A 25,596-nucleotide genomic window follows, 5' to 3' on the forward strand; every position below is an offset into this window, starting at 1 on the left:
ATTCACACATGTTTCAGTAACTCTGGATTATTAGTCTGTCGAAATCTCCAAACCTCAAAACGCTCTGTTCCACCTTGTGATGTCACGAAGTGTCAGTTTTCAATTTAACCGCTAGTTTTTACCTTTTCGTTTAGCAGAAATCCGCAATTCCAGAGTTGAAATGATCCAAAATAATTCTAGAAATGACGGTGTGTGGAGTTAAAAAAACACAGCGGAGCACTTCCTGTATCACCACGCGATGACATCACGAGGTGGAACGGAGCGTTTTCGGCGTAAATATGCGAGATGGAGGTCTGGAAACAACATTAGGACAGAGATCAGCCTTTTAAAAAACGGTGAAACGTGACAAATACGTATCTTTTCAACCTTCTGAATTAAGTTTTTCGAGTAAAGAAAGTCGTCACAGCCTCACGCGGTTTACTCCAGATGCCCTTCCTCTCAAATCTCTTTCCGTCACAGCTCTAAATAAACTCCATCTCTTCCGATTCAACCTTGGCATTTCCCTCGACACGCAGAGCCGCTCTCGTCCATCACCGCCCGGCTGAATTCATTTAATAACCCGCGTGATTAAATTAACCTTCATTAAACGTATTAATTGCGTCGTTAGCGCTCGTCCTCGCTAACTGTATACGCTTTTTTTTACGGTCAACATTTTTCTAATCACACATTCATAGCACATTTAAACTTATAACTTGAACCTCCTTGACCTTTATTACGTTGAAAATCACTTCGCTCTAACAATGCTTCAAACTCTTTGGCATCCGGTTGCTTTTTGGAGTGCGGCTTTCCCCTCGGGCGCGCGCTATATCGACCTTATTTATTACGTCTTATTCAAATGTTCCATAGTACCCAGTGGGAACCTTAGCCTGCACTGCCTACTGATGGAAGAAGTCCATAAATTCATGAGTTAGATTGGGTACTGCCTCGACAACGGCTCTCCGGAGTGGTATTCAGACCGTTCCTGGTGCCGTGAATTGATTGTAATTGCACATCTGTTTCGGCTTCAGTTTTAGTTAGTGTCGGCAAAATGTGTCTTGAATATTCATCGGCTGGAAAAGGATTATCTGGAATCCTACGCCGCAGAAAGAAACCGGAATAATTACCATTTTTGTCACGTGCGGTTCAACGGAGGTCACGTCGACGACCCCCCGAAGTCGCTTTTAATACCATTTCGTCAGCGTTATCGAGGTTCAAAGCTCAAAAAACGTCTGGCGCGATCATCCGGACGTGGGATTTTTCAGTTTTAGTACCCCCCGACACGGCTCCACATTGATCTAAATATGTTCGCTCATGTGTTTTCCGACAGCTCCAGCCTCGCTTGGCGTCGCCTGTCACCCGCTACCATCAACCAGCACCTCTTCGCAGCCAGCGCCATCACGAAATAACAACCATGCAAATACGATGGCACGCGTCGGCAGGCCCAGTCGGCGTCTAAATGAAAACGGTATGAAATGAAACAAATGGATTCTGCTCTTTGACCGTGGATGCCTGTCGTGGTCGCTTATGCTGATGCAACGGAAGACGAGTAACATTACTTGGTACGTTTTAGCTGAGATTTTCAAAAACAGACGACGGCGACGCTCGAGTAAATATGGCAGTCCCTCGTTTACGTTCTAAAAATAACCTGCAATACACGAAATCAGCGAAAAAGCTTTATTTTTTACATTATTCTCTCTGCTTTTGTCTGTAAAACCCCTCACCACACACTTTATACACTTTTCTCACTCAGGCGTTACCGTTTCCTCACATTTCTCTCTTGTTTCAGTGAGTTTGATGCTTTGGTGAATCAGTTCTTGGTTTTGTTTTGACTCCATTTGCAGGATTTGTGAAGGAGAAATGGTGTTGGTTGTTTGTTTCCTTGTTTGCCTGTGATGAACACTGTACTGAGCCCAACTTTGAGACTTTTTTATACTAAACAAACTAAAAATGTTCCCTTTTATTCGCTCAGTCAGACATTAGAGACACACAGTTACTACTACTACTACTTCTACTACTACTACAGTTATATATTTACATCTCTGAGTAAAAATGAGGCGTCATAAAACTGTTTTATTTAACTTTTCTGGCATTATCTGCTTTTTTCAATGGAGATATTCAAATGTTCCACAGTGTAACTTTACCGTAGCCTTTATAGAGACATGCAAATGGAGCAACCGGGCAAAGTTACACGTCATATCTGTGGAAAGGCGAGTTCGCTAACAGTAAAAGGCGACAAAAACATGAGCAGCAGAATAAATGTGTGTGTTCAGTGGGTTATGTTACAAAAATAACGTAGTCATCTTTATTTTTTACATTATTCTCTCTGTTTTTGTCTTTCTTTCCCCTCACCACACACTTTATACACTTTTCTCACACAGGCGTTAACATTTTCTCACATTTCTCTCTCGTTTAAACTCTCTCAAAGTTCAAACCTTCGTCGGCGTCTTTGTCGGTGCAGAACGTTTCATCGACATTGTGGGTTTTGTCGGGGAGAAAACAAATTGCAAACGTACAGCACTTCAGAGTCACACTGAGATCCAACGTTTATGTAAATTTGTCTGAACACATTCTGTACTGGACAATGATAATCACTGCAGAATAAACGTATAGATGTGATTTGGAAAGGGCAAGTATTGGTGTTGTCTTCCTACCGGTGGAGACAGGACGACAGCGCCACCTGCAGTCTGACTTCTGACTTCTTTAGAACACTGTCCCAGGTGTGTGAGAGTAAAAAGGCCCCCTCGTCCCGGTTTAAAGTCCCAGACAGATTAACGTACGTGATACTGTCAAATTTCAATTTTGACGTGGCAGATTTAACGTAAACAAAACCAGTGCTACCCAAAGTTTATTTCTTAGTCCTAAATTAAACCGCCAAGAACAGAATTCTTAACTGTCCAATAAAGTTACAGTGTCACAATGTTAAAACTTCAAACTCCATTTTCATATTTAGGAATAGATTTGATTCCGATGCCACAATAACAAAAAAAATCTAAACCTTTCTTTTTCACTCATTTTTACTGAGGGCCACATCAGCAAAATGGCCGCCATCAAGGGCCAGATTTAATTGTAAGGCAGGATAAATGTCACTAAATGTAACCAAATGTCATGTAAAAAAAACGTAAATACTTTTTAACTTGCTTAATAACTCTTTCTGTATTTATTACCTATTCAAGCTGCAAATATTACCTGTCTGTATCTGCGTATCCCCTGATAAAATGACATTTTTAAAAGACAAAAACAGCCATTTACAGCCTTTTAATTATTTGACAATTTGTCGTTTTTCTTCATGGCTAATTTTTACACACTTAGCGCCGTGTTTGGCGTCAAAATGTCGACGTAGATCGTACCGACCGCGCCTCATAACACAAAAAAAACATACAGGTTTCTCTCCTTGAAGCACAAACTTTCACATCCTTCTTGAAACCGCCTTCCACGCCGACAATTTTCCTCTTTCTGAACATTTTGGAATCATTATTTGCAAATATTTCTCAGTTCCTCTTGTTGGGAAAACCTCATTAGCATGGATTTATTTTTAAATGACAGTCACGCCTTTTAATTTTACCTTCTCGCGGGCCACATAAAATGACGTGACGGGCCAGATTTGTGCCCCGGGGCCTTGAGTTTGACACATGCTTTAAACAGCAGAATGAGATTTTCAGCATTAAATCTAGTTCCGATTGTAGTTTTGGCATCGATTAATATCTGATTTCCGACCAACTCGAACTCAAAATCCATTGCAAACGACGTCTTTGAGATAAAGTTAGAATTGAGGATGTATTTTAGATGAATCCGATCGCATTTTCACTGTCGGACAACCTTGAGTCGTGTTTTTCCCGCCTCGTGTGACGGTGCAAAGGTGAGATGATCCTATTGTGATGCTCGACGCTAAGCCCGGGCATCAGCTGTCAGACTCGGATCACAACTCACCGATTCCAGATGTTCCCTGACGCGCAACCGGAGAATCGGGAGCACGTGGACGAGACACTGATGAAGACAAAAACACCGGAGAGAAAGAAGCACGGACGGCAGTGAGAGGGAACAATGTGAAAAGTATTGCAAATAACTGCTGCTGATGCTTCCTCTGTTTCAATTTCACACAACACAATTCCACACTTTGGAGCAAATGTGTCCCTGTCAGCGTCACTTAGGCTCCAACGCCGCCGCCGCCCCCTCCCGCCATCCTCCTTCACCTTCACTCCTTCAACTCGTTCCTCTTCCCTCTCCCATCTTTTTTTAATGTTCCTTTTAAACGGTTAGGAGAGCGCCGACAGACAAGAGACAAGAGACGAGGCCGGCGAGTGAGCCGAGCAGACGGCGAGCGATGAAGGACCGCGGAAAAGGAGGGGGAAAGTTAACTCGAAAATGTGAACTTGTCCAAAACCGGCGAGTCCGATGTGAAAACAAACAAAGCCCGCCGTCCCAGGTCACAAACGCAGACTGTACGAAGGAGTGTGACGTCACCCGCGGCGTTCGGCTACAGTCGAATGAAGCTCGTCGACGCTAGCGGTTATAGCGGTGAAATTAGAGCTGAGTTCCGTGTTATTTAAGCATTCGTTGAAAATTCTGTCTGGTAAAGTGTTAACCCACCTCGTCCCCAGTGTGTGCGTGAATGGGAACTGTATTTTCCAGATTGTAAGTCTATATATAATTTCATGTCTTCATTATTGTCACACCGACGACTGAAAACCGCGGAAATGGCGCTTCATCTTCCTCTGGAGTTGGTGGATTTGTTCAGAAGCGACAACGAGGATGAAGAATTCAGTGGATTTATTGATTTGGAGTGAGATCCAGAGTAAACTTGTTGCTTGTTTTTTCTTCTTTATTTATCTGATTAACTGTTAATATCTTACGTTAACAAACCAGACACGTGTTCAGTTCTGTCTGTGCTTCATGGAGCTGAATAAATATAAATGTGTTACGTTAGCGTGATGTACTGATATTCAGCCTGTTGGTCCACATTTTATTATTATTATTAGAACTTGATTTAAAGATAAAATGTCTGTTCTTGGGCTCAGATTTTGTAAAATAAATTTCCCCAAAAATGCGACTTATATATGTTTTTTTCTTCATTATTCTACATTTTGTGGTGCGACTTATTCTCCAGAGCGACATTTCGTCCTTATATCACGATAATTATTAAAGTTGCAGACAGTTTAAAATGTTATACAGATGAATAATTATAATTTTAATCTTAAGAATCTTATTAAAGGCAACATTTTCAGTAAACGTGAAATTTTGTTCCCGTTTTGTACTTTTTAAAATGAGTATCTTCAGTGCTAGTTTTAGTGTTGATTAGTATCTGAGTATCATAGAACAAAAAAATGGGCCAATTTATGTTTATAATTATAACTTGACTTTAAAGATAAAATGTCTGTTCTTGGTCTCGGATTTTGTAAAATAAATTTCCCCCAAAAATGCGACTTATATGTTTTTTTCTTCATTATTATACATTTTTTGCTGGTGCGACTCCTCCAGAGCGACGTATAGTTCGGAAAATACGCTAAATGTTTTCTTGATGTAAAAGTGCTTTGAGTGTCTCGCAGGTGGGAAAGTGCTGAATAAAAACGTGACCATCTACTGACATGTCTCTTCACATGGTATAACTTTATAATAACTACTTTTATTAGCCTTTATAAAGCACGAAACTAAGCCTTAGTTTGCGTAAATTCAGCCTGGAAAACCCAACTCCTCTCCCGTCTACTCATCGCTTCTCCAGAGTTGACCTGCTCCTCCTCCTCCATCGCCTCCTCTTTATCCAATCAGTGTCCAGTCTGTCCAATTTAAACCCCCAGCGCCCCCTCGACTTCCCATCATCCCGTCGACCTTTCACTCACCTCCACCACCCCCAGCGTCCAGACCCCGGGGAGAAGCCGTCTCCTAAAGGTCATCTAACCGGCCGCGCTGTTTCTTTCGTGTTTGTCTGAGTTTTTCCAGGTTGAAATAGTTTATTGTTTACTAAATCCTTAACTAACGACCCCGACCCTAACGACTAACCCTGAACTAACCCCTGAACAAAGTCATTAAGCCTGAAGAATAAACCTCCTGTGGTTGATCTGGACTCGACTCCTGGTTCTGATACGAGTCTTTGAACGCGACAGAATAAGATCTTCAACGTTCCGATACTAGTTTTGGTATCGATTACTATCTACTTTCCGACCAACTCTTCCATCCAAGCGTAATTCAGTTGCGTCTTCTTCAAATCAAAGTCCATTGCAGATCAAGTCTTTCAAATTTCCGCGTCGTCCCCTCGTCTTCCCAACATCCCGTCGACCGTTCGCTCACCTCAAGCCTCGCCTCTACCACCTCCAGTGTCCAGGGGTCGAGAACGTGGTCTGAACGCCAAAGAGAACTCACGCCTCATACGTTTATTTCGTGTCTGTCTGAGTTTTTCCAGGTTAAAATCGTTTATGGTTGACCACTCCTTAACTAACGACCCTAACCCCAACGACGAACCCTGATCTAACCCCTGAACAAAGTCGTTACGCCTGAATAATAAACTTTCCGCGGTTGATCCGGACTCGACTCCTGGTTCTGATACGAGTCTTTGAACGCGTCGCTGCTGACTCCCATCTTTCCGTCCGGACGCCGTAGTGTCATTGAAGGAGTCAAACACAAAAGCTCTACTGGGACAGTTACGTTTACTGCAGCACTGTTAATCCCAGTCATTTGATAGACTCCATACTGATGCATTATTCATTTTACTCTAATTAACTTATTACATTTTGCCAAGGGCATTGTGTTTTTGCCAACTTCACTTTGTCTGTGTCTCAGCCAGAATCTGAAATTAAGAATACACTTTCTCTTTGGCGGTTTAAAAACTACATTCAGAAACTCGGCAACATGTTTCAAACCATCTTTGATTTTGGCAAAGTAACTTTAGTGCATGAGCATATATTTATTTTAACAGTGAGAGAGATCCAAAGAACACGATACAGAACAAAATAAAGCCCCATGTGTAATTTTATTTAATCTGTGTTTGCTAAAATACATGAAGACGACGACAAGAACACCACGAGATGACACGCTACGCTTTTTGAGGTATTTAGCATTAAACTAGCGCACACAGATCGTTTTTTTTTTTACATTTTGTTCATTATTTACCTTATTATAAATCTAAAACGTCCTATAGAAATGAGAAATGTGCGTTTTACAGTCGTCCGTCACTGTATCGTGCTTCACCTATCGCCGTCTCGCCATTTTCAAGTTTTCTCCCCGACAAAACCCACGATGTCGATGAAACGTTCTGCACCGACAAAGACGCCTACGAAGGTTTGAACTTTGAGAGAGTTTAAACGAGAGAGAAATGTGAGAAAATGTTAACGCCTGTGTGAGAAAAGTGTATAAAGTGTGTGGTGAGGGGTTTTACAGACAAAAACAGAGAGAATAATGTAAAAAATAAAGATGATACTTCACGGATTTCGTTTATTGCGGGTTATTTTTAGGACGTGACCCCCGCGATAAACGAGGGACCAGTGTACTACGTTTCTCAGTGTATAAGTACCACAGATACAGATAAAAACGTTTCAACTCTGCCTGGTCTGGAGTCGCTTCTTTCACAATTACAGAGTCTTGTCGTGGAATTTCTAATGGTAAAAACCTTAAAAATCTAAAATCAACAAAGACGTTTTCTTAAATCAAAGAGTCTGGTTTATTGAATCACTTGTGCACAATTGTCTGAGGAGTTTTACCGCCTTAAAACACACTAATCTAAACTAAACTACTTTGCAGACTTCGGCTATTGTGGGTTATTTTTAGAACATAACCCCCGAGATAAACGAGAGACAACTGTGTTCAAAACTGCAAAACTGATAGACCGCGCTTCTCGTAGTGGAATTTCCTCATTGCTAGCTAGCAGATTTCCATTTACTTGTTTTTACCAAGACATTTTTGAAGTTTACATGTGCAGTATGAAGTAGGTCGAGATGGGGGGAAGGTGAAAACTGAAATTTCTGGAGTACTCAAGCCTCAATTACACAAACGTACGTGAATCAATCAAAATACAACTCAAAATACATCAACAACAACATCAAAATACAACTCTCAAGGTGCAATGCTTGGGGACCCATCAATGTGATTCTGCTGCTAGGTTTGCTCAGGACGTTCTTAGCTGGAGTGTTTTACGCATTGTGCATGTTTTGAGTTCATGGAGGAAACTAGAGCTCCACCCAGACACAGGAAGAACATGCAAACTCCACATAGAAAGGCAAACGAGAGACTGTAAAACTGACAGACTGCGCTTCTCGTAGTGGAATTTCCTCATTGCTAGCTAGCAGATTTCCATTTACTTGAACTTTTTTTGAACTTTACATGTGCAGTATGAAGTAGGTCGAGATGGGGGGTAGGTGAAAACTGAAATTTCTGGAGTACTCAAGCCTCAAATACAAGGATTACGCAAAACATGCATGAATAAATCAAAATACAACTCTTAAAGTGCAATTCCTTGGGACACATCAAGGTGATTCTGCTGCTAGGTTTGCTCAGGACGTCCTTAGCTGGAGTGTTTTACGTATCGTGCATGTTTTGAGTTCATGGAAGAAACTAGAGCTCCACCCAGACACAGGAAGAACATGCAAACTCCACACAGAAAGGTCTAAACGAGAGACTGTAAAACTGATAGAATGCGCTTCTCGTAGTGGAATTTCCTCATTGCTAGCTAGTAGATTTCCATTTACTTGTTTTTACCAAGACATTTTTGAACTTTACATGTGCAGAGTGAAGTAGGTCGAGATGGGGGGAAGGTGAAACCTGAAATTTCTGGAGTACTCAAGCCTCAAATACAAGGATTACGCAAAACATGCATGAAAAAATCAAAATACAACTCTTAAAGTGCAATGCTTGGGGACCCATCAACGTGATTCTGTTGCTAGGTTTGCTCAGGACGTCCTTAGCTGGAGTGTTTTACGTATCGTGCATGTTTTGGGTTCGTGGAGGAAACTGGAGCTCCACCCAGACACAGGAAGAACATGCAAACTCCACACAGAAAGGTCTAAAACGACTCAGGTATCGAACTCAGAACCGTCTTGCCGTGACGCTAACACGAGGAAGCACCGTTCTGACATTAATAGCTCATAAAAGTTTATACGTTCCCTTAAATTACCCAGCTGACACTGAACGGCTTTAACTGGAGGTTTGGACTCTCACCCGGAGGAGGCGGCGGGTGACACAGGGTTAAACTGAATCTCACTAATTTGGGCCAGATCTGAATAATGCATGCGGAGGCCGGGGTGCAGCGCTGGCTCTATAATGAGGCGTTAGCGTTAGCGTTAGCACTGCTTTCATCTCCGACGATCCAAAAACCTTCTCATCCCAGTGTTCACGTGGCCAAATGGGAGTTTTGGTGTTAGTTTAATGACCTCTGCAGACTGGATCAGCGGCGTTCCACGGAAAAGGCAAAAAGGTGGAGCTCGGAGCTGTAGAACGGAGGAGAAAGAGAGAACAGGGGACGGAGCGGGAGACACTGGAGCCTCCACTCGGGCTGCGGCGCTTTGATAAGAGTTATTATTTCATTATCGCTCCCTGGGCCCGTCCTGAGCTGGCAGCGCACAAGTACAGCCCACACAGATACGCTATACACAGAGATGGAGAGAGGAATGCCGATTAAGGAATTTCTAATGAGGAGGATAAGGAAAACAGCCAAGCGCTTATCCCGGTCAGGGCTTCGGAAGCACGTGGGAAAAGACTCGAGTGTGTGTGTGTGTGTGTTGTTTCATGATTGGCATTCCTAAATCTGCTTTTGACGCGAGTAAAAAGTATCCAAGTTTCATTTTCGGAAAAAGATATTTGGCCACCCTCATTCAGCGCTGTAAGCAAATTTATTATTTTCACTTTAGCTATGCGCTTAGCAGAGCAGTTTGGAGAGAACTGGATTGAATTCAAAGTGGAGTGGGCTGTTTGATGCTGGTATATATCCTCAGTGGGATGTTTGTCCCCATTAGAGATTTATTTGTCCCGCTGTCTGGCTCTGAGCCAAGCACAGGCTGCAGCACAAACCCAGCAGCCCCAGCAGCACCGTCACACACTACACCCTCTCTGCTCTCGCTCACATCAACTTTCAAACATTTCTTCTTCTTCTTCGTACTATTTTTGATTCAGCGTTTCATTATTTTCAATGTCTACCGTGCTCCTGCTACAAACGCCGCTGTACCGACACGATGGCGGCGCCGCGCAGAAGAGCCGCGGTGTTTTAGTCGTGTAATTGGTGAATGATGAGCTCAGATGTTTTAATCATAATAAAAGATTAGTTGCCGGGTGTAATTTGTATGAACACAACAGAAGCAGACGGCGTGGAATGAGTTTTGTCGGAGTTTCGGGACTGACTGGACAATTTAATCTACCGTATTTTCTAGACTATAAATCGCAATTTTTGTTCATAGTTTGGCCGAGGGTGCGACTTATACTCAGATCGCGGGGGTTACGTTGTAAAAATAACCCGCAATAATACAAAACGATAAAACCATAATATTGAAACTACTTTAATCCACTGAAGCAACAATAATACAAGATCATCCCAGTGAACCATTTTTAAATAAACAGGATCATTAAAAGTCCATAAAGTCTTTTTACAGTTTAAAACAAAAAATATACCGTTGTTCCTGGTTTATCGCGGGGGTCACGTTCTAAAAATAACCCGCAATACACAAAATCCATGAAATAGCTTTATTTTTTACATTATTCTCTATGTTTTTGTCTGTAAAACCCCTCACCACACACTTTATACACTTTTCTCACACAGGCGATAACATTTTCTCACATTTCTCTCTCGTTTAAACTCTCTCAAAGTTCAAACCTTCGTAGGCGTCTTTGTCGGTGCAGAACGTTTCATCGACATTGTGGGTTTTGTCGGGGAGAAAACAAATCGCAAACGTACAGCACTTCAGAGTCACACTGAGATCCAACGTTTATGTAAATTTGTCTGAACACATTCTGTACTGTACAGGAGACACGGCACGGAGGAGACTGATGGACAATGGTCTACAGTCCAACAGCCAATCAGGACGCACGACACAATGGTCTACAGTCCAACAGCCTTCATAGCTTTTCCAAACATTTTTTCCTCACTTTTATAGCACATCCAATCTTAATTAAATGTTCCAAATGAGATTCCAATAATAAAAATTCACATTTAAACAGAATCAGAAAACTTTTATTGCCATTATCAAACAAAACTGAACAAAACTCACAAACTAGGACCTTTATTCAGCGATAAAGTGCAACATAAAACACTGAATAACACAAATAAGGGCATGCGTAAAGTTAAAAAACAGATTTAAACTTGGTGGTAGCGGGGTTTTGGGGTCTGCTCTATTATTAAAAGCCTCTAAATAAACACGGTTGCGGTCGTCTTTACCTTAAATCTTTACTTGTATCGTCTGAATCTCTTTTACCTTAAACGTTTATTCGTGGAGACGTCTGCTGGCGTCAAACCCAACCTTTGTAATACCATCTGTTGTTGCGCACGGGTGTTTCTCTCGTTTGTGGCGTCCAGCGGCATCGAGCCACTTGGACTCGACTAAACTGGTACTATTGTTTTGTCGGTATAAATACACAGTTTGTATGTTCGTTTGTCGACGGAGGGCGAGACGATACTATCAGGGACAACAGCTCTTGGGATTAAAGAAATAAGTTTGTGCACGATTGCAGACTCATACTTTAAATAAGGTTTGAAATATTAAAATTAAGTCTGTAGGACAATGCAGTGTGGTGTTATTTAGGTTAAACTGGTTGGAAAACTCAAATTTGCCGTTAAAAGTGCATATGATCAATTGGGCCAGTTCAGCTGAAGGTCTGAGGGCCAAGAAAAATCGGTCTGAGTGCCGCGTTTGGCCCCCGAGCCGTAGTTTGGACACCCCTGACTTAACCTCCTGAGACCCGAGCTCTTGCAGATGCTTTATTAATTTTTTTTCTTATTTGGGCTGATTGGACCTGATGAGTCTAAATACAAAGAATTATCTTTTTACATTATGTAGTTTCTGAGAACAAATTATATAAATCAAATGTCCTCATATGTGACATTTTACTCATTTTGATAAAACATTTAAATAATGATTTGCAAAAACTATTAAGACCCTGAAAACAGCAACATTTGTCCTGAGTAAAAACAAAATGAAAAACAACAATTGTGCCTCTTGGAACAATGTGTCTCATGTGAAGAGACAGGAACAGGAAGAAAAACAAAAAAAAAAATAAAATAAAAGATTCAAAAAATTCTTAACTGTTAAAAAATGAATATATATAATACATTTACATTGTTGCTGTTCTTGTTGCTGTTATTCTTCATCTAATAATTTGCACTGTGGCCTAGACAAACCAAAATTTGTTGTCCACATATGAGGACGCCGGGTCTCAGGAGGTTAAGTTTTTTACTATTAGAAAATCCACAACAAAACCTTAGCACATGTGTAACTGTGAAAGAAGCGATTCTAGACCAGACAGAGTTTTTATTTCATGAGTTTCTTTACGACGACGCCAGAGAGAAATATAGAGATAAACGATCATATTGAAACTACTAATTAAGAGTTAAATAAGGCAAGATAATCCTATTCAACCATTTTAAATCGACTGTTTGTTGCAGCTCATGTCTTTTAATGAAATAAACAGCAGAATGTACAAAAAATTAGCCATAAAGCAACGAAACAACAAGGGGAACCGCGTTACAGCGAGGGACGACTATCGATTGAAGACTGGATTTATACGGACTCAAACTAATCGAACAAACAAAATTATAAATGGATCTACTGTTAAGTGTTTGCAGGAAGGTAAGAAAGGTAGAACAGATGGATTATAAAGGCGTCTCGTCACAGGTAAATGGAGCTAGTTGCAGTGAAGACGTTTTAATTTAAGTCTGTGTGACGTTCTTACTTTTACACAAGGTTTAAGAGACAAGAAATTAAACGTAAATCATGCTCCTCTAATCAAAAATGTCTGACAGATACGGTTTAGTGATATAAAAGTATTTTCAGAGCCACGCCCTTCTTTTCCCGCCCTCTGCGAACGTCTTTATCCGACCACAGATTAATTTTTGTCGATGAAAAGTTGAGGAAAACCACGTGACGAAGCCTCCGAGCTGAATCATAATCAAAAAACAACAAACAAAAAAGACAAAGGCACGGCAACACAACCGAGTTTATTTCCCAGCGACATAAAAAGATCAACAACACGAACCTGTAACCTTTGGGTTTGTGGGTGAGCGCTCTACCACTGAGCCACTACATCTGCAGAACTTTTGATCGCAAAGAACTCGCAACGTGCGGTAAACATGAACCGTGACATCTCCGGCGACTTCAAAACCGCACGGATCTCATCTCCGCGCCGCCACCTTTGCACCGATGTCTTTCTTTTTCGTTGTATCCAAAAAAAAAAAAATCGATGGGTTCAGTCGTTGGAACGGGCCGCGGCGGTGGCTCGTTTGTGTGGAGTCGGCGGTGCAGCTCTGAGGCGGTGGAGGAAAGTGGAGCCGGCGAGAGAGAGAGAGCATTGGCAGTCCGTGTGATGCGCGAGATAAACAAGGCCGGTCCCCGAGGACGGCACCTCACATCCCGACGGCGTTTGAGCGGATTTGCTGTTGCCGTGTCGCCGAAAACACCCGAAACGCACCAGAAACACACACACAAAAAAAAAAAACACGCAAAAAAACACACCAGCCGGCCACAGCTGCTCCGGGACAACAACAAAAGCTCGAAGCAAAGTGATACAAATACTGTCTAGTACCTCTGTGGATCCAGTGGAACTTTTGTGCAGTGACAACAAATCCGCGGAGCACGAGAACGAAGCGACGGCGGCGGCGGAGATGGTTCTGTGATCGCGCAGATTATGTGACGACGCGGAAAAATGCTGAGGCCAGTTTGTTTGTCCAAAAGTCACTTAGTTGCAGATTTGGAAGTGAAAGAAGTGTGAAAGACGTTGTTGTTGTTTTCCCGATGCACCAAAGAGTCACTGGATGTTTTGTTCATTATGTTTGGGAATGTCGTTCAGGTTTGCTACGTTTTTTTGTTGGTTTTTTTTGCCATTTTTGTTCTAGTGTGACCAGTTTTTACACGGAGAAAACCATAAGATCTATTAAACGTTCTACTCCACCTCTGCTATTCCTCCTTTCTCCTCCTCTCCTCTTTCTTTCCCGTCGTTTTTAGCCGTGGACAATCATGAGATCTCGTATTAAAAGTTCTTCTCCACCTCTTCTCTCTCCTCTCCTCTTTTGCTCTCCTCCTCTGCTCTTTGTTTTCTACTCTATCTGCTCCTCTTTCTCTCCTCTTCTGTCTCCTGTCTTCTTTCTTCCTCCCTCCCTCTCTCTAATTCCCTCTCTCCTCCTCTCCTCTTCTGTTCTCCCTCTCTCCACTTTATTCTTCAGTTTTTCGACATTGACAATCATGAGATCTCGTATTAAAAGTTCTTCTCCACCTCTTTTCCCTCTCTCCTCCTCTCCTCTTTTTCTCTCCTCCTCCCTCTTTCTCTACTCTCTTATCTGCTCCTCTTTTTCTCCTCCTCTCTTCTCTCTCGTTTCTCTATTGTTCAGTTTTTAGCTGTAGACAATCATGAGACGTCATATTAGAAGTTCTTCTCTCTTCTCTTCCCCCTCTCTCCTTCTCCCTCCCTCCTCCTCCCCTTTTTCCCTTCTCCTCTCTCAGTCTCTCCTCTTTTTGTCTCTTCCTCTCTTATCTGCTTCTTTTTTCTCCTCTCTCCTCTTCTCCTATTGCTCAGTTTTTCGCTGTAGACAATCACGGAATCTATTAAAAGTTCTGCAGCTCTTCTCTCCCCCCTCCCTTTGTCTCCTCCTCTCTTGTCTGCTCCTCTTTTTCTCTCCTCCTCCTCCCTCCCCCACACTCCCTTTCTCCTGCCTCTTTCCTCTCCTCTCTGCTCCTCTTTCTCTCCTCTCGCTCTTTCTCTCTATTGTTCAGTTTTTAGACAAGATCTTGTATTAAAAGTCCCCAGCTCTTCTCTTCGCCCTCTCTCCTCCTCTTCTTTCTTTCTCCTCCTCTTCTCTTTCTTTCACCTCCTCCCCTCCCTCTCTCCTCCTCTTCTCTTTCTTCCGCCTCCTCTCCTCCCTCTCTCCTCCTCTGTATTCTGTTCAGTTTTCAGACGCAGACAACCGCGAGTATTAAACCTTCTCCACCTCTTCGCTTTCTCTCCTCCTCTCCTCTTTCTTCCTCCTCCTCTCCTCCCTCTCTCCTCCTCTGTGTTCTGTTCAGTTTTCAGACACAGACAATCGCGAGTATTAAAACTTCTTCTCCACCTCTTCGCTTTCTCTCCTCGTCTCCTCTTTCCTCTTTCTCTTCCCTATCGCTCACTTTTTAGCCATAGACTATCATGCGATCTCGTGTTAAAGAGTCTAAAGCTTTAAAGTCGAGGCTGAAGTCTCCGTTTTCCTTTTCGGGATGACTTGTCGTTCCCTTTACACCAAACATGAACAAAACTCTTCATTATTTATTAGTTCGATTTATTTAAAATACATCGGGTTTTTTTTTTCTCTATCTCTGAATCGTTGGTTACGCTTCTTTTGTCACGAGAAAACAACAGCGAAATGTTGTTTAATGAGGAAGACGGGGGTTTAAACACTGCAGACAGATCCAGACGGGTTCTGTCTGTGTCTATTTACAGAAGATCTAAGTCTGGACACAAACAGAGTCGCACAATCAGACGTGTTTATTATTGTGACACACGGGAAACGGAGCAGCTCATTGGTCATGTGTCAACAAATATAAACAAAAATCAGACTTCTCTCCTCACAGATTAACGCCGCGCACTCACAGTCACGTTATTATCAGATTTCTGGAGTTAAAAGACGTGTAAACAGCAGAAGAAGCGGCGCTCACATCAGATTCTGACATTTACATGATCTAAAAGTCCAGAAATCAGATTATAATCAGACTTCAGTGCAGGTAAACACAGTGTGAGGGAAGAACTTTAACAGACACAGCAAATCAGTGACATCTGCAGCGTTTTAAAGTCTAAAAACATGTCAAAGATCAAAGTGATGCTGTTAAATCCACACGTAGACAGACTTGTCCTGCGTTTGTGTCCAGTAGATTAGACGACTGTAACGTCCTGATCACTGGACTCTACAAACGAGACCAGAACAGAACATCCAGAACATCCAGAACATCCAGAACATACAGAACACTGCTGCTCGGGACGAAACCGGGACTAAACTAGGACGAAAGAAGGATGAAAGAAGGACTAAACAAGGACAAAAGAAGGACGAAACAAGGACTAAGCCAGGGACAGAACCAGGACAAAAAGAGGACTAAACAAGGACGAAAGGACGAAACAAGGACGAAACGAGGACTAAACAAGGACGAAAGGACAAAACGAGGACTAAACAAGGACGAAACAAGGACTAAGACAGGGACAGAACCAGGACAAAACCGGGACTAAACCGGGACTAAAACAGGACTAAACCAGGACTAAACCAGGTCTAAATCAAGACTAAACCAGAGATGAAAGTAAGACTAAAGGAGGGATGGAGCCAGGGATGAAACTGGCACAGAAGCGGGACAAAACAAGGACTAAACAAGGACGAAACAAGGACGAAAGAAGGACTAAGCCAGGGACAGAACCAGCACAAAAAGAGGACTAAACAAGGACAAAAGAAGGATGAAACAAGGACAAAACGAGGACTAAACAAGGACGAAACAAGGACGAAACAAGGACTAAACAAGGACGAAACAAGGACGAAAGGACAAAACGAGGACTAAACAAGGACGAAACAAGGACGAAACAAGGACTAAGCCAGGGACAGAACCAGGACGAAACTAGGTCTAAACCCGAGATGAAAGCAGAACTAAAGCAGGGACGGAACCAGGGACGAAATTGGCACAAAGGTGGGACAAAACAAGGACTAAAGAAGGACGAAAGAAGGACTAAGCCAGGGACAAAACCAAGACAAAGGAAGGACTAAGCCAGAGACAAAACCAGGATTAAAAAACGACTAAACCGGGACTATACCGAGTCCAAACCAGAACTAAACCGGGACTGAACCAGGACTAAACGTGTTGAATCAGTGTTTGAGTTTTGTTCAGTTTAAACCTCTCTCTCTCTCTCTCTTCCTGAAGATGTGACTCAGGCCTCGACTTTGACAAAGTTTAACTCCAGACTCAAACTGTTCTGTTCATCTGCTGTGACTGAGGGGTTTATTCTGCACTTTTCTCTTTAACATTAATCTTATGGTGATTATTTATGTTTTGATTTGTTGTGTTGTGACTTTAATGTCTTTTTTTATTCTTTAAAACACTTTGAATTACCTTGTGTACAAATAAACTTGTCTTCTTCTTGGGGCAGGGACGAGTTTAAAGAAGGAATTTACCCCAGAACCATTCCTCTTGAAACACAGGCCCAAAAACCACCTGATTCTGTTTGTTTTTTTGTTTTTTCTCTTTTTCCAGATGAAGTATTTCTAGATTCTTGCTTTACTTTGAGGAATGAGTCAATTAAAGTTGCCAAAGTCAGTAATGTTTAAAAGAAAATGAGATTTCCTTTGTGGTGGAACAGATTCATTCAGATGATAAAACTTTATTTCATCCCTTTAACGTTCGGCAAAAAAAGTCACTTTGGTTTGTTTGACCCTCACCTCCCTCCATCTCTGTGGTCAGCGCCCGAGCCAAAGACGGAACAGAACAGACCAGTTTAGAGCCAAGAAACAGGCCCCTCCCCCGCACGCTCCTCCACTCTCCCCCTTCTTCTCTCCCGCTCTGTCTCTCTGACTCGGCCTTCCCCCTCCCTCCCCCTCTTTCTCTCTCCCTCACCCGCTCTATCTCACCCTCCCTCTCTCTCCTTCTCTCTCCCCTCCCTATCTCTCTTTCCTTCACTCTCTCCCTTTCCCTCCCTCACTCTCTCTCTCCCACTCCCTCTCCTTGTCTATTTCTCCCTTTTTCTCTCTCCATCTCCCTTTCCTTCACACTCTCTCCCTCTTTCTCTCTCTCCTTTTCCCCCTCTCCCCTCCCTCACCCTCTCTTTCCTTCACTCTCTCCCTATCCCTCCCTCTCTCTCCCACTCCTTGTCTATTTCTCCCTCTTTCTCTCTCCATCTCCCTTTCCTTCACTCTCTCTCCCTCTTTCTCTCTCCTTTTCCCCCTCTCTCCCACTCCCTCTCTCTCTCCCTCCCTACCCCTCTCTCCCTCTTTCTCTCCTTTTCCTTCACTCTCCCTCTCCTTCTCTCTTTCTCCCTCCCTCTCCTTTTCCCCCTCTCCCTCCCTCCCTCCCTCCACCTCTCTCTTTCCTTCACTCTCTCCCTCACCCTCTCTCCCTCTCTCTCCTCTCCTCTCTCTCCTCTCCTCTCTCTCTCCTTTTCCCCCTCTCTCTCCACAAATCAGGCTTGTTCTTTCCCCGAGGTCGACACTTTGACTCTTCAATTAAATAATAAAGAATTATAAATAAAACTATATACTTCAGGGCCCATTTTACACCTTTACCTCATTATTCAGTGGGCGTCACAGTTCCTCGCGGGCGTCACGGTCGCTAGCGGGCGTCACAGTTTCTACCCGACGTAACGTAATCGCACAGACGGCGTTTGACGTTCGCTCCGTGGCGTAGACCTGTCCCGTTTCGCCACGGCCTTTGCGGTCGACGGAGGACTGCGCTTCATGGGCCGGGTCCTTCGAGCGGTTCTTTAAAGTGCGCGACCGAATCGACCGTCGAATCGAGACTCGACTTTAGCTCACGTCTTTACAGTCGGTGTTTCTTTACAGTCTGCGTTTCTTTACAGTCTGCGTTTCTTCATCGTGAATCAAACCAAATCCTCACATTTCTAAACTCCTTCCAGGAAAACGCGCAAAGATCCAGGTAAAAAACAGACCGAAAAAAGCAGCCCCTCTGCCGTCGGCTCGCAGGTGTGCAGATATATCCCATAATGCTTTGCTTATTGAATGTAAAAGGTTTAAAATATTCAGCGCACACGGGCGAGTGGGCACTTATAAAGACAGGCGTGTTTAAATAACAGTGAAAGAGCAGCGCGGCGCCCAGCTGTGTGACTGATACTGTAATGGCTCTGACATTTCTGCAACAGTGTTTTATGCATCACTTCAAAGCGCCGAGCTCCAAAAGGTGACTCCCCGAGAAGGAGAAAAAAACAAAAAAAAAACTTTAAACGCTCCTTTGAGATAAAAAGTAAAGTGCAATTATTATACAATGCACATAAAATTACAATAATTGTCCGAGAGCTTTTTGTGTCGTTTCAGTTCAGTTCGAGAGACGCTGTGTTTTCTGCAGACGGACCCGGAGCGGAGCGGCGTCTCGGGGGTAAACGGGGAGAAAGATGGCGGCGCAGGCTGGATAAAAAAGAGGACTAAGCGAGTGTGATGTCATCCACGGCGTTCAGCTTCAGTCAAGTGAAGCTCGTCGACGCAATCAGGAGTGAAACTGTCGAAGGAAACGCCCTTTCCTTAGCAGCGCTGTCAATCAAACCTGTCGCTAACGCTAACAGGAGCGACCTCGGGGAAAGAAGGACCTGATTTGTCTGTTATTAATGTTCATATCTTGATTTACAGACACAATAGTGAAATAAAAACCCCAGGATCATGTAGAGGGTTAATACGAACATTTAAGACCAGAATGAGTCTGAAGCAGCAGAGACAGAGAGAGGACAGTTTAAAAAACACACAAAAATAAACTGAAAAAAAACCCCTCAAAATAACTTAAAAAAACAAACAAAAAACTTTAAAAAATAAACTAAAAATAACAAAAAATAAACTAAAAATAACAAAAAAAACTTTAAAAACCCTAAAAATAACAAAAAAAAACCCTCAAAAGATTTAAATATTAACGCCAAAAAATATAAATAAAATAACAATAATAAATAAACTCAAAATAACTAAAAAAGAATTAAAAAACAAAACGTCAAAATAACAAAACAAAAAAATAAAAAATAAAAAATTAACCCAGGATCATGTAGAGGGTTAATACAAACATTTAAGACCAAAATGACAAGTCTGACAGCAGAGACAGAGAGAGGGGACAGATTTTCAAAATAACAAAAAAAATAAATAATAATAATAATAATAAAAATAACAAAAAAAAACCCTCAAAAGATTTAAATATTAACGTCGAAAAAAATATAAATAAAAAAAATAAAAAATAATAATAACCATAAATAAATAAACTCAAAATAACAAAAAATAAAAAATAAATTAAAAAACAAAATGTCAAAAAAAAAAAAAGAACCCAGGATCATGTAGAGGGTTAATACGAACATTTAAGACCAAAATGTCGGGTCTGACAGCAGCAGAGACAGAGAGACTGAACAGTAGCCGCTCATCCTCACTTCCTGTTTGGAGCGCGGCGGCTAGCAGGTTAGCTTTGTCCATTTATATGTACAGTCTATGGTCAGGGGAGGAAGTGCAGCCATGTTGAGCCCTTCATACTTCATTAACGTTTCCCGTTCGTCCCCTCCACCTTCTCCTCCTGACCTCATTCGCCGCCGGGCCTCCTGGGACGCGCCGCTCCCTCGGGGTTTCCCACAGAACACGAGAACACGCCGTGATGTATGTGAAAGGAGACGTATGCGGCCCGTATACTTTCACACGATCGACTCTCTGCGGTAAACGTGGCGTAACGTCAGACGAGGGGAAACGGATTAAGATTTAAGCGTGAATGTTAACGAGCGTCTTCGGCCTTCACCCTCACGACTCGTTTCATGTCTTTATTTCTACGGGGAGAGACTCATAAGAGACGGGACTGTTTTACACGAGCTCTGTTCAAATACGGAACAAAAACAAAACAAAACAGAAAACTGCACACGTCTCATGAAAAAACAAGACACAAAATGGAGGACGAAGTGTGTACAGCGCAGTGGGCGAGGGGCGAGTCAAACGTCAAATCAGGAGCCTTCTTTCGCTCCCATTAGCGTTAGCAACAGCTTCGATTGACAGCGTTGCTAAGCGGCTGCTCTACCAACGGAGCCACTGTTACTGTCGCTCCATTTACGTAGACGTTTGTGCGTTTTTCCGGTATTTAATCTACGCCGCGCGGACAGTCGTTTCACATTTCGCCAACTGCAGTGATTATCTGAAAAACCAAGACACAAAATGGAGGATGGGAGCGCGTACGGGGCAGTGGGCGTGTCCGATTCCACCGCAGACCTAATAAACATATAGAACACGGCCACCTCTGCCCCACTAAAGCAGCAGGTGCACGGACTATATATAACCAGGAGATAAATGGGTAGCGTTTGGGTACCCAGGCTGCGTGACCTTATTAGAACCCCGCCGCCAACCCCGTTTCCCGCTTTCCTGCACCACTTTCGGCTTTTTATTCATCAAAAATATCAGATGTGAAAGCCACCCGAGCGAATCCCGTGTCGCGTTACCTGCGGACACGCTATCAAACGGCGAGAGCGTGTGGTTCCGCGCGTCCGTCGAGGAGGAAAGCGGTCCACTATAGCTGCGGGCTCGCTATATTAGAAACACAGGAGCGCTTCAAATAAGGTCACGGTTTTACATAGAATGAACCGGGCCGCACGATGCCCCGCCGGCTTTTTGGAAATTCGTCTCCATTTTCCCGAACGAGCCGCAGCCGTCGTCGACCCGCTGCTTTTTCAATTCCACACTTCACTCCCTGGAAAAATAGCGAGTTCTCAAAGCTTAAAAATAAAACAGATCTCCGGGAGTGGCGTCGCGTGTCGTCGTACGTGTGGGAATTACATTTAAAGCAGGAAATTGAGTTGACTTCACCTTGTGGCTCTTCCTGATTGGATCTAATATGACAGTTTCCTTAAGCAAACTGAGCGTGAAAAGGCAGCCTGAGAGAATTCCGCGAGAAAACATAAAAGTTTACAGTTTTACTCTTGTTTTGTTTCGGTTCAGGTGTGAGCAAATATTTTTCAAAGCTGAACAGACGTGCGGATATGGAAATGTGTGAAGAAAAGTGGTTTTCATTATTATTTTGTTAGGAGATAAAACATTCAGTATTTTTGAATTAGTGGCGTCATGATACTGAAATTTTGAGCTTGATTTTGATTCTAAGGATCAGGCTCAACACTCGATAATTTAAAAATATTTCTTTATACGACAGAATGTGATTTTACACTTTAAATGTTTATACTTTGTTTTCTATTTACATGTGTCGTACATCTGTGTAATCTCTGTGTCCAGAAGGTTCATAAAGGTCCATGGTCTTGGTTTAGTCCTGGTTTAGTCCTGGTTTAGTCCTGGTTTAGTCCTGGTTTAGCCCTGGTTTAGCCCTGGTTTAGTCCTGGTTTGGTCCTGGTTTGGTCCAGGTTTAGACCTTGTTTAGACCTTGTTTAGTCCTGGTTTAGTCCTGGTTTAGTCCTGGTTTAGCCCTGGTTTAGTCCTGGTTTAGCCCTAGTTTAGTCCTGGTTTAGTCCTGGTTTAGTCCTGGTTTAGTCCTGGTTTAGCACTGGTTTAGCACCAGTTTGGTCCAGGTTTAGACCTCGTTTAGTCCTGGTTTAGTCCTGGTTTAGTCCTGGTTTAGTCCTGGTTCGGTCCAGGTTTAGACCTCGTTTAGACCTCGTTTAGTCCTGGTTTAGTCCTGGTTTAGTCCTGGTTTAGCACCAGTTTGGTCCAGGTTTAGACCTTGTTTAGTCCTGGTTTAGTCCTGGTTTGGACCTGGTTTAGCCCCGGTTTAGCCCTGGCGCCTTCTTTCCCTGAGATCGCTCCTGTTAGCATTAGCAACAGGCGTTCCTAAGTACGGATCATTAACTTCAACATCCTCGCTCCTGATTGGCTCTTTGGTTGCTATGACACTCGCGGTCAGAATTCCAAACACGGCACTCTAAACGTCTCTAAATCCGCCGCTGTAACCGCTCTCGCCTCGATTAGCTTCATCTGACACTCTCTTCGTCCACGTCTTTACACAATCTGCCTCTGCAAACTTAAGATCGACGTGCAGCTTGAAAACATTTCTTATGAGACGCATAAACTCGCACAAAAAAAACGAAGGCGCAATTGGATCAACGTTCGGGCATTCGCACAAGAACAGACGCTGCCAAAGTCTAGCGTTACACAACAGTTTACATTGGCAACATATAGAGTCGCCAGGGAACTGCAGCCCAGAGAAGTGAGTGAAAACACGCGGCGGCTGCAGACAGTTATTCCTTCACTGTGGGACTCTCTCCAAGGCCGAGTCTCTGATCAGTCTGAGATCAGCATAAAAGAAACTCCAGTCCCCACAACAAAAGCGCAGCGGAGAGCGGAGTCTGTGGATGGAGAGAAGCTGTCGAAAAGCAAAAGGCCTTTACACACAATGACAACACCCGGCGAACAGAACATCACCATCACGCCGGCTTTGAAATATTTCAACCATATCGACATATTTGTGCTATTGATTTCAAATAATACAGTCACGAGCTTCAGCCGACAGTTTTTTTTCAGTCTGTCACCGTTTTTTAACTCCTAAATCTGACCACGACCGTACTGACCACAGGTTTATGAAAATGGAGTGTTTTGTATGTGTTAAGTATTTTGAGTTTTCAAACTTTCTAAAAATACAGTTTGTCATTGAAAAGTGTCATTTCTTCCCCATTTTGATATAGAAAATGTACAGAACTTTACATCAAAATCTCCAAATTAGTTTAGGCTATAAACACTGACAGCTGCATCAGATTATTGAACTGTTAATCTGTGTTTGTTGAATCTGTACCTATTTAAAAATAACTAAATAAAATAAATTATAAAATAAATATTTGCTAGTTTATTTATTAATGGTGTTGGCCTGTTTTACTTTATGCAATTCAGGCTTTATTATTTTGTTTTATTTTTTTATTTCACTTTTATTTATTTATTCTTAATATATATATGTTTTTTAATTAATTTTTTTAAATAATTCTTTTGTCTGTAGGCATGATTTTGTATATTTATTACTATAATAATAATAATAATAATACATGGCATTATTACTATTACTACATTATGCATATTTTTTATCCTTACAGTTTTTTGTTTTTTTTTGTTTTTTTTTGTAATATACGCCCATCAAAACGGGATCTTGGGGAAAATAGGTGGGAGGTGTGTCACAAATATATATACACACACACACACACACACACACACACACACACACCCACACACCCCACACACACACACACACACACACACACACACACACACACACACACACACACACACACACACACACACACACACACAGTTGAGGCTCACACTGCATATGGTAAAATGGTAAATTCTTGTTTTTATACAGCACTTTTCTACCTTCAAGGCTCAAAGTGCTTTACATCACCCATTCACACAAACATTCATACACCAGTGTGTGCAGGCACTGGGGGCGAGGTGGGTTAAGTGTCTTGCCCAAGGACACAACGACAGCATTCATCTGTGAGAGCTGGAATCTACCAGTGATGTTTATGTTGAGATTTAGACTTCTAACCTTTGGATCCGTTAACAAATACTCCATCAACTGAGCTACTATCTCCGCTTTAGCAGGAAACGGCAACAAAATAGAAGATCTGAGCGACATGGAGCGGTTGGATTATTTCAGAGAAGTGTTTAGAACGCAAAAAAGAAAACCCAACCAGCTACAATTCCATAATAAAAACGTCTTGTTGACATTATCCGTTGACTGTTCCTAATACACTGTCCAGTCCTTTGCAGATTTACATTCCACAACTTTACAATACAAATTCATCTTGTTTACATCTTCACAACAAAATCAGGGGACACATGTCTGGGATAATAAATAACTCTACGTTCTCGGAGGCAGAGACGTCGCGGTGTAATTGGCTTTGCACACTTCCCCTCCGTCTCCTTCCTCGAGGACTGCAGCAGGTTCAGCCGCGGAGCACCCGGGCTGATAATGAGCCGCAAAGCTAATATTTGGAGTGCATTAATACTGTTGATCGGAGGTGACGCTAGGCTAAGCTAACACGCTAGATAAGGACTTGTGTTGTGGGATTTGCAGGTGAAAATACAAGACAGGACCAGGAAGCAATCACCACGATGTCGGGTCATATTAGCGCTGTCATAACACCAAAAACTCAATCTCGAAAGACGCTAAGGAAAAGGTTATATATCTACCGAGACGCTCTGTGTACAGTAGCGCGCTAGCTAGCTTACTGTGTCGCAACGCTAACAGTCAGTTTTATTAAAATCAGAAAATATAAAGTAAAGAATCTGTTAAAATCTCAAACTAATTAACATAAAAACTGCACGATTATTTTTATATGTAGAATATATCAGTTTGTCATGTTGTTTTTAGCATTAGCGTTAGCATTGAGACAAACACACACAACTTCCCTCTTTTTGTAAATATTAGAAGTGTCTCTGGTGAAGTATTTGTTTTATTAGTGTAGCATTAAACATGTTGTGAGTGACAGCAAAAACCCAAGTTAAATCGGGTCAACTGGACAAAACGTTGGAGTGAAGACGTTTCGCTGCTCGTCCAAGAAGCGTCTTCAGTTGTGGTCAGATTTCTGCTGGACGCTGCCTTATATCTGTCTGAAGGGAGGAGCTAACGACACGGAAACTGTGAACAGCTATTGTGTCCAGTTTCAGCCTTAATGGCCCTACTGGCTCGCTCTATTGTTCTCTTTGTTGCTTTTGTTTACTTTGGGTCTGAGGGTGGAGTTATAGTTCGGTGATTGTCTTTCCTAACAAAAATAGCTTCTTTAATTCCTCGGATGAGCAGCGAAACGTCTTCACTTCTAAAACGTTTTCGTCCG

The 25,596-nt window shown here is 42.4% G+C and overlaps 1 protein-coding gene across 2 annotated transcripts in view; it reads right to left on the reverse strand.

Annotated features, from left to right (window-relative positions):
* Positions 1 to 25,596, reverse strand: part of LOC117373074 (cadherin-4-like) — a 535,276-nt gene that overhangs the window by 399,227 nt on the left and 110,453 nt on the right. The window contains exon 3 of one of the 2 annotated variants that reach the window (XM_055223001.1): positions 22,593 to 22,603. The exons of the other annotated variant lie outside the window; for it this stretch is intronic. Within the exon in view, the coding sequence (XP_055078976.1) occupies positions 22,593 to 22,603 (11 nt within the window). The remainder of the gene's footprint in view (positions 1 to 22,592; positions 22,604 to 25,596) is intronic. 2 annotated transcript variants of the gene reach the window in all.

The sequence above is a fragment of the Periophthalmus magnuspinnatus genome, chromosome 7 (genome assembly GCF_009829125.3).
Source record: "Periophthalmus magnuspinnatus isolate fPerMag1 chromosome 7, fPerMag1.2.pri, whole genome shotgun sequence".
NCBI lineage: Eukaryota > Metazoa > Chordata > Actinopteri > Gobiiformes > Gobiidae > Periophthalmus > Periophthalmus magnuspinnatus.